The 9,580-nt window shown below is 40.8% G+C and overlaps 1 protein-coding gene across 6 annotated transcripts; it reads left to right on the top strand.

Moving 5' to 3' along the window:
• The first annotated feature begins 147 nt into the window (after nucleotides 1-147).
• Hnrnpa2b1 (heterogeneous nuclear ribonucleoprotein A2/B1) lies at nucleotides 148-9,541 on the top strand. 6 transcript variants are annotated; one of them, XR_003733961.2, is made up of 13 exons: nucleotides 148-363; nucleotides 2,981-3,016; nucleotides 3,114-3,224; nucleotides 3,549-3,695; nucleotides 3,883-4,093; nucleotides 4,219-4,320; nucleotides 4,404-4,484; nucleotides 5,098-5,160; nucleotides 5,911-6,030; nucleotides 6,249-6,371; nucleotides 7,140-7,222; nucleotides 8,579-8,714; nucleotides 9,216-9,541. XR_003733961.2 is itself a non-coding variant. In XM_028864157.2 (12 exons), exons 1-11 carry the CDS (start codon nucleotides 358-360, stop codon nucleotides 7,199-7,201), a joined length of 1,062 nt encoding a protein of 353 aa, XP_028719990.1. In that variant the 5' UTR covers nucleotides 148-357; the 3' UTR covers nucleotides 7,202-7,222; nucleotides 9,216-9,541. The 6 variants fall into 6 exon arrangements, 5 of the variants coding, with proteins under 5 accessions (XP_028719990.1, XP_028719989.1, XP_037059647.1 ...); XM_028864157.2 differs by lacking the exon at nucleotides 8,579-8,714; XM_028864156.2 differs by lacking the exon at nucleotides 9,216-9,541 and having other exon boundaries at nucleotides 8,579-8,762.
• The last annotated feature ends 39 nt before the right edge of the window (nucleotides 9,542-9,580 follow it).

Below are 9,580 nucleotides of genomic sequence, written 5' to 3'. Positions count from 1 at the left end.
CTCGTCCCAGGCGGGGGAGGTGCACGCAGTTGGCGGGAGGGGCGTGGAGGCTCTTCCCGCCATTGGCGGCGGTTAGGACGTTTACGTAACGGCCTGACGTCAGCGGGGACGCGTTGGTTGGGGGGAAGGTTCTAGAAAAGCGGCGGTCCGGGCTCCAGCCAGCGGCAGTAGCAGCGGCGCCGGGTCCTGTGTGCAGGTGTCTCCCCCAACCCCCCCCTGCGGCGCGGCGTCCCGGAGCAGCGGCGGCGGCGGCTCTCCCCCTCCAGCGTCAGGACGAGTCCCGTGCGCGTTCGTCCGCGGAGATCTTTCTCATCTCGCTCGGCTGCGGGAGCTCGGGCTGAAGCGACTGAGTCCGCGATGGAGGTAACGGGTTTGAAATCAATGAGTTCTGGGAGAAGAGGGCACTGGCGAGGCCGGAGGGCGCCGCCGTGGGAGCCGGCCGCCCGCCTCCGCGGGGCCGGCGGCGGGGAGGGGGGAGGGCGAGCGGCCGCTCGAGTGGCGGTTGGCCCGGGGGGAGTCGGTGCGGGGTCGTTGGCGGAGGCCCGATTGTCCGAACGCCTTCCCCGCCCTCCGCCGCCCGGCGCCATTTCCCTTAGCCGGGGTGGGGGATGGGCCCCGGCCGCGGCGGGCCGCTTGGCCCGCTCCGGGAGCGCGGGAGCGGGCCGGGGTCGCCCCGGGCCCAAGGGCGCGGGGCCCAGGGGCCGGGGTACGTCGCCGGCGGCGCGTTGGGGCGGCCCCCCCACCCGGGGGGGGGCTCCGGGGCCGAGTCTGCGGAGCTTCCCCTCCCCCTCTCCCGGGAACCGGATTTGGCGGCCGCCATTTTCCCGTCTCCTCGCTCGCAGCGGTTTTTGCGTTCAGCACTTTTCGGGGCTGCGGGCTTGGGTCCCTTTCACCGCCGCGTAGAAGCGGCGAGTTGCTGCCCTCGGCACCCGGCCCGTTTTCATGCCGTTTCGAGGTGGGTGCGGAGGCCCTGGAGCTCGGGCTTTAGAGTCCTGCGCACCTCGTTGGAGGCGCTCTGCCCTCGCCTCGACGAAATGGCGCCATTGCGTTGCGAAGCCACCACACAGAGAAGAGCGGGGTGGGGGTGGCGGCGCTCCTCCACCAGGCTTCCCGGCGCAGGCCGAGAGAATGGAGTGCGATCAGGGCCCGAGCCGCTGGCCGAAGGGAGCCTGGCTGGGAAAATATTTTTAAAAAATTTTTTTCTAGCCTCCAACTACTTTGCTTGAGGGTTTTATGAGTCTGCAGCGGTCAAGTACTTAACTGTAGCAAGTTCAGAGCGCTCCGTTGTAGTGAGAAGGTTATGTTATCTTGGGCGGAGAGATTTTTTTATTATTGCAGCGTACCCTTATTATCCTAAAGGATCCTTCTGTTTGAAATAGCTCGGATTAGGATCCATTTTAAGGGAAGCGTAGGGATTATTGCTAAAACAGCATATGGACGGATCCTCACACGTGATGGCCACATTAGGGAAGTGAAATAACTAGTATTTTTTTATAGTTACCCGTTGCTTAAAGCATGGCTCAGTCAACATTAATCTATAAACTAGCTATATCAAAACTTCCAGTTCTGGCCCCAAATGTATTTGAACTTTGTCATTTGCTTTTCTGATTGTGTTTGCAATTATGGTTGATCCTTTGATAAGCATAAGGTTTCAACTTGAAGGGGGTCTGCTTGGTTATTTTCTTTGACCCTAAGCACGTTTATAAAATAACCTTGTTTATAATCGATAGTGGACGTCGGGTAAGTTTGGAAAAATCTACGAGGTAAGTAATGAGCTTTTGCTTTTTGTTAGTGATATGAAAATAATGGTAGGTGTATTTATATTTACATTTTGAATTTAAAGAGGCATAGTGGCATTTAAGTAGAACTACCTAGAATAGAAACTCCATTTGCAGTTATGTTAAGTAATTAAAAGTATATGAATCTTTAACTTGTCATTTCCATTTTTCAAATTTCAGAACCTGAGAAGGGCAGTAAACTTAGAATTTTTTTTAGAAATTTTGACAACCTTGTAGATTTCGGTTGAGTAATAAGAGTTGTGTTAAAATTTTTGTAATTTCAATTTTGTCTTTTCAGCTTGTTATACAATCAAGATAGGTCCTGACTAGTATGACCTAGTTTATGAGTATCTTTTTTTTTAAGCTTAGTTATTTATAAACCAGTAATAAACAGCACAATTTCAGTTAATATTTATTTCAGGCCTTTTTCTATTGGAAATCGTTGGGAGAACGACTTTGTTACATGATTTGTCAGAAGGCCACTAAAGTGGACAAGTACAAGCTGCTTTAATTATTAAAAACAAACAGTAACGGTTTTTTAAATGAACTTGCCGTGGTAACTGTACATAAACGTGTGCTTGTTTGTACTGTAGCTTAAATACCAGAGGAGTGCCTACCATTTTGCACTTAAGATAATGATTGCTATAGGAATAAACTTTTCTAAGTTAAAAGAATACTCTTAGGGTGTTAGGAGTATCTGGAGTTTTCAACTTCATGGAGCTTGTTTTAGAGTTACAGGATTTTTTTTTTTTTGTTTTTTTGTTTTTTGCTTTTTTAAGCTCCTTGGGATACTTACTCTAACACCAAAGGGGGGCAGTTTAAGGAAATTCAAATCTGCCACTATTTAGAAACTGAATCCTGAAGTGGTGGATATGGAAACAGGGTGTTTTTTTTTGTTATTGTTTTGTTTTTTTCAGTTAGATAACTTTAGAATTCTGTGCTTGAGTTATAGGATTTAATGAAGACTTTCATAAGTTCTTTAATACCCCTTAGATGACCAGAGTTGGGTATGGTTTTTCTCAAAGATTTTGAAGAAAATCTATGATCAGTTTTAAAATATTTTATGTGAATTAAAGTTAGATCAAATATTAGTGATTTTAAAACTTGTATAGTTCAGCTGAGGCAATTTTTGGTGTAACACAACTAATATGCAGTTTAACATATGGTTTAAATTTGATGTAAGTTTTTTTTTTCCCCCCCAGAAAACTTTAGAAACTGTTCCTTTGGAGAGGAAAAAGGTACTCTGCCAGCAGGTCACCTCATATTTAAGAATTTAATTTCCTGCATACAAAGAGAAAATGTAAATAAAAATTGAAATGGTATTTCCCTTTGCAGAGAGAAAAGGAACAGTTCCGTAAACTCTTTATTGGTGGCTTAAGCTTTGAAACCACAGAAGAAAGTTTGAGAAACTACTACGAGCAATGGGGAAAGCTCACAGACTGTGTGGTACGTCAACTGAAAGTTGGGCTGCAGGTTCAAGTTCTTCTGTTGAGTATGCGTGAATTTTCGGTTGAGTCATAGAAAATCAGTATTAAATAGACTTTTATTATCATGGTATTTGAGACCGGGTTTCTCTGTGTAGTTTGGAGCCTGTCCTGGATCTCACTCTGTAGACCAGGCTGGCCTGGAACTCACAGATCTGCCTGGCTCTGCCTCCCTAGTGCTGGGATTAAAGGCGTGTGCCACCACCTCCCGGCAAAAAATAGGCTAATTGGTATTGCTAGTCCATAACAACATGAAATTAAATCCTAACATCTTTTGGTTTTAAAGGTTATGAGAGATCCTGCAAGCAAGAGATCAAGAGGATTTGGTTTTGTAACTTTCTCCTCCATGGCCGAGGTTGATGCTGCCATGGCTGCAAGGCCTCATTCCATTGATGGCAGGGTAGTTGAGCCAAAACGTGCTGTAGCAAGAGAGGTAAGCAAAATATGTTGTGAGCGGTGGGTTAGGTTGTGCTAGCTTTTGTACATGTCTTTCCAACACTAACCTTTAAATCTATTTCTATATCTGAAGGAATGTGACATTAAAATAGAAGTATGAGTTTAGATGTGTCAAGGTGGAAGTTTCCTGTCAGCATAACTTTCCCATCACTTATCTGTTGTAGGAGTCTGGAAAACCAGGTGCCCATGTGACTGTGAAGAAGCTGTTTGTTGGTGGAATTAAAGAAGATACTGAGGAACACCACCTTAGAGATTATTTCGAAGAATATGGAAAAATTGATACTATTGAAATAATTACTGATAGGCAGTCTGGAAAGAAAAGAGGCTTTGGCTTTGTTACTTTTGATGACCATGATCCTGTGGATAAAATTGTATGTAAGTGTCCAGACACACAGGAGGTGTGGTGTGCATATAAAATATTGGGTATATCAACAACAGCCTGTTAAAACATTCAGATTGCTTAGGGTTAGAATGTATTGATAATTTTTTTCTTGTTTCAGTGCAAAAATATCACACCATCAATGGTCACAATGCAGAAGTTAGAAAGGCATTGTCTAGACAAGAAATGCAGGAAGTCCAAAGTTCAAGGAGTGGAAGAGGAGGTAACTTTTTAATATAATATCTACATATAGTCAGTGGGTGGTTTATTTGTCTGAATGCTTGCTAATCAGAACATGTGTCCTAGGAAACTTTGGTTTCGGGGATTCTCGTGGTGGCGGTGGCAATTTTGGACCAGGACCAGGAAGCAACTTTAGGGGGGGATCTGGTAAGTTAGTGTTTTTAAAGGGTGTGATAGGTTTTTTGGGGGGTTATTGAAGGAATAGAATGGTCTTAAGGGGATTTAAGGAATCCTGAGCTGGAGCTGGGAGCACATGTTGAGTATGTATGGTGCCTAGCATGCTATTAGCCTAAGGTTGCCTCCTTAGCACCTTAAAAAATGAGACATGATACCTGTAATTTCAGTACTTGTGAACATAAGGTGTTTCTTAGCCATGCACGCACGTGTATTGATTCAAGACAAGCCTAGGCTGTATGTAAGTCCCTGTCTCAAGAAAATTTGCCAGAAGTGATGTTCATTTGGCTTTCAGCTTGTATAAATGAATGTAGTGACTTTGAAAGTTTTGATACTATATACTTAATCTTTTATATTAAGAAAAAAAAACATTTCCCACTTACTAATAGTTTGGGGCTCTCTGGATCTAAACCCAGTGCTTAAAAAAGTAGCTGCTTGTTAGTAAAATGGAATTAACATACAGTGGTGTCTCCCCCCCCCCATGAATGAACAGGTAAGATTTCCAGCCATCCTCATTCTGAGATACTGATAGAGAATGGTAGAGAAAATAAAATAAGTGTAATCTTACTACTTTTTTTCTAAACAGATGGATATGGAAGTGGACGTGGATTTGGGGATGGCTATAATGGGTATGGAGGAGGACCTGGAGGTTAGTTTTATTTTGATTTTTGTATCTTAATATACGTAACATCATATTTGGGCATGGTCAAATGTGTGTATCATTTGTTGCCTGTCAGAATACTTGGTGGTAATGGTTTGGCTTTTTAAAATAGACTTTCTGAGTTTTGTAAATAAGCAAAGTATATCTGTAGCTATTGCTATACAGTAAAAATCAATTGAGGATCCAGTTGGAAAAATCATTGGATCTAGATGGGGACTTGAACTTTGTAGAAAAGCTAGAATGTTGGGATTTGAGGTCTCTGTGTAAAGGGGGACTATATTAAGAGTAGTTAGTGCTGGTGGGTCCCTTAGGATAACATTTTACCTAGTGGACTTACCTGGATATTACAAGTTTTTGAGATGGTGTTTATATAGACCTGGCTGGCCTCAAACTGGAGATCAGCCTGTCAGATTTTATAAATCTTGCCAGTATGTTGCCCTTTGCAATTCTTCAAACTACAGAGCATAAGAATTTGAAATGTTATCGGGTTCAAAGTAGAGTTCCTGGTATTAAAGGTTGTTTTCAAGTTGCTTTGTATGGTGGTTTGTGACCCTGAAATGTTTGTCCAAAAGAATAGGTATTTATTTTACCTTTGAGTCTATTCTAGAATAGACCATGAAACAAATAATTCACCTTATAAAAAAGTTGTGTTTTGAAAAAACAGAATTGAGTATAATAAAGACAATTCAATGGAATTGAAAAATTTAAGCAATTACTTAAAGGCTTATTTTATAATAGGTGGCAATTTTGGAGGTAGCCCTGGTTATGGAGGAGGAAGAGGAGGATATGGTGGTGGAGGACCTGGATATGGCAACCAGGGTGGGGGCTACGGAGGTGGTTATGACAACTATGGAGGAGGTAATAAATTCATCTACAACCTTTATGTTGGAATTTGGATTAGAATTAATGACATTTATTTTCATTGTCACTTAGATACTTTAATTGTAGGATTATATAGATAGGTATTATACTTTGATTTTTGTAGAAAATTTGTCCTAAAAATTAAACCTTAGTTTTGGTTTAATGCTGCTATAATAATAGTTCAGAGGTTTGTTAATATTCTAATTCTTTCATAGGAAATTATGGAAGTGGAAATTACAATGATTTTGGAAATTATAACCAGCAACCTTCTAACTATGGCCCAATGAAGAGTGGAAACTTTGGTGGTAGCAGGAACATGGGAGGACCATATGGTGGAGGTAATTTACTTGCAATTCAGCTAGATTAAGAGATGCAGAAGTCCAACAGCTTTGCATTTCAGAAAGGGAAGAATCTATTAGAGGTGGGAAGGAAATTTTCTGAGCTACTGAGTGTACCTCTCAAGTATAAAGTTAGGTGATTGGGGATGGCAGGGATGCTATTGTTTGAGACAGGGTCTATGTAGTCCAGGCTGTCCTGGAGCTACAAAGATCCACTCTTCCTTGTCTGATTAAAGGCTGGTGGTTTCACCATTCCCAGCTAAAGCTGGGTGAGTTAGTTAAGTTACCCTTGGATTTAAGTAACAGCTATTTAAGGTACTGTCAGTAATCCTGGCAAGGGGCCTCTCAAACATGAAACCATGTCTCAAATACAATACCTTGACATTTAGCTTGTTGAAGAAGCTTTTTTGGTTTTTCAAGACAGGGTTTCTCTGTGTAGCTTTGCGCCTTTTCTGGAGCTCACTTGGTAGCCCAGGCTGGCCTCAAACTCACAGAGATCCGCCTGGCTCTGCCTCCCAAGTGTTGGGATTAAAGGTGTGCCCCACCACCACCCAGCCCATAATCTCAACACTTAGAAGGAGTTAGGGTTCAAGGCCAGCCTGCCTGAGCTTCATAGTGAGTTCAGGACAGCCAGCCCAATATAGAGACTATTATCCCTGATAAAACCAGAAGAAAACTTGAAATTTCCAAAATTTAAAGATGATGCCCAGAAGCTTACAGACTTACAGATGTGCTAAGCTTGCTCTTTTTTTACTTCAATCATTGCAGGAAACTATGGTCCTGGAGGAAGTGGTGGAAGTGGGGGCTATGGTGGGAGGAGCCGATACTGAGCTTCTTCCTACTTACCATGGGTAAGTAGTTTTTGAGTTTTACAATTATTGTTATCTTGGGAGTACTAGCTGCAGGAATTAAAGCATTTTAGGATCATGTTATCTTTCCTTAAAATCTGGTTAGATGGATAATTTCATAACCTATTTTTTTTTTACTCTTTACTTCTGTTGAAACAGGCTTCACTGTATAAATAGGAGAGGATGAGAGCCCAGAGGTAACAGAACAGCTTCAGGTTATCGAAATAACAATGTTAAGGAAACTCTTATCTCAGTCATGCATAATATGCAGTGATATGGCAGAAGACACCAGAGCAGATGCAGAGAGCCATTTTGTGAATGGATTGGATTATTTAATAACATTACCTTACTGTGGAGGAAGGATTGTAAAAAAAATGCCTTTGAGACAGTTTCTTAGCTTTTTAATTGTTGTTTCTTTCTAGTGGTCTTTGTAAGAGTGTAGAAGCATTCCTTCTTTGATAATGTTAAATTTGTAAGTTTCAGGTGACATGTGAAACCTTTTTTAAGATTTTTCTCAAAAGTTTTGAAAAGCTATTAGCCAGGATCATGGTGTAATAAGACATAACGTTTTTCCTTTAAAAATTTAAGTGCGTGTGTAGAGTTAAGAAGCTGTTGTACATTTATGATTTAATAAAATAATTCTAAAGGAAATTGTGTAATTATAGACTTTTTATTTTAAATAAGTTAAGGAGTGGGTAGTATAATTAAGGTCCATTGCAAAGTTGTTGTTGTATTTGTGTAAGATAAATGCTGGTCAGATTTAAGTGTGTTGTCTGCAATTCATCAGGATTAAATTATCTAGTTAACTTAAGGGATATCTCTGCAAGGAGAAACACCTTTTTAGATCTTTTAGATGCTGCTTCTTCAATGCAAGGAAAGGAAATAACCCCAGCGAGGTACTCTTCAGGGACACAGGTCTAGTACAAGAGAACTCTTGACGACTAAGCTCAGCCAGTCTTAAAAAACTGTGCTGTATCTACAAAGCTTAAACTACAGTAGTTGATAAGGATGCCAACGAAAGCTGAGGGTGTAGAGCAAAGTAGTTCTAAGCTTCAGTTAAACTTCTTTAGGTAAGATCTTATTTACTTTTTCTTTCTTAATTTTCCTCCCTAAAAGATAAACTAATAAACTCTTCAATGGTCTTTTCAGTATAGTGGTTCTTATGTAGTTTAACATAGCTATAAATTTGAGTTTAACAATAATAAACTCAAGATAATTTTATAAACCCTGTTTTCCAATCTGTCATTTACTTAAATTATTTTGGTTGTTTTCCCTTTTTTTTCCTCCTTTCTCACCCCCTCCCTTTCCATGAAGATTCAGGTGCTTAACATATCATTTTTTTCCCTGCTGGAATTTTAGCATTGATATGAACCATGGACAAGTATATTCTGCTGCCACAAAGACTGTAAAGTGCTTCATTTCAACAGCTGAGGCAAGCCAAGTGATCATTAATAAAGCTTTTCTTGCTTCCTTCAGTGGTGTTGGTAGTAAAATGGTAGGTAAAAGTTAGGCTGCAAGTTCAATAAATGAGATTTACCTATCATTCCACCCTTGTGCATTTATTCACCTGTCCTGGATCAAGCAGTTTTGAGTCAACTAGGGAATGAAAGGCATTGTGTTTATTACTTTATGGTTCTAATTTTACATGCTTGTCAGGATGAGGCTGATCACAGAGGTTTAGGATAGTGTCTTTACCACATAGAAATTTTTGTGCAACAACAGAACCCTTTTGTGTACCCTGTACCAAATAATTGGGGTTAAAATTTGGTAATTTTTGCCCGTTGTCCTATCTTAAACTGCTGCAGGTTGGCTACTGAAATTCATTTTTAAAACTACCCTCTAATTTCTAGGCTTTATTGCCTTTCCAGAAATGAGATATTCAGGGCTTATACACATCAGTGAGTCTGCTTTAATCCTAAAACCACCACTGAAGTTATTTAGGTTCTTTGGACAAACATGATAAACTTCTTCAGATACTTTTTTTTTCCTTTGGCAGGAAGGTGTCTTGCTGCAGGTAACTAATGAAGAAGTGGTCAACCACAGAGTCTTCAAGAAATAAGAAATTCTGTACCATCTGAAAGTAGTTCTTGTTGGTGCCTTCATTTAAGAAGCACTTTTAAGATAAAAGGGAATGTTTTCTGATTAAAAACTTCACTAGTACAGGTTCTTGATAAAATTACAAAATGAAATGAGTGCTGTTTGTAAAGGGTAACATCAAATTAGCTAAGGATAATGTATTGTTTTAAAATAGGATTTGTGAGTAGACAGAAAAGCTCTATTTTGAGTACAAGTTTTATAAAATAAACTTTTGTATCCAAATAACGTGGTGTAATGCTTACACACAAGTGTGAATCTTGTTCA

The sequence above is a fragment of the Peromyscus leucopus genome, chromosome 3 (assembly GCF_004664715.2).
Source record: "Peromyscus leucopus breed LL Stock chromosome 3, UCI_PerLeu_2.1, whole genome shotgun sequence".
NCBI classification, from domain to species: domain Eukaryota; kingdom Metazoa; phylum Chordata; class Mammalia; order Rodentia; family Cricetidae; genus Peromyscus; species Peromyscus leucopus.
Note: the sequence above shows the minus strand (reverse complement) of the source record. Positions and strands in the feature narration are given on the sequence as shown.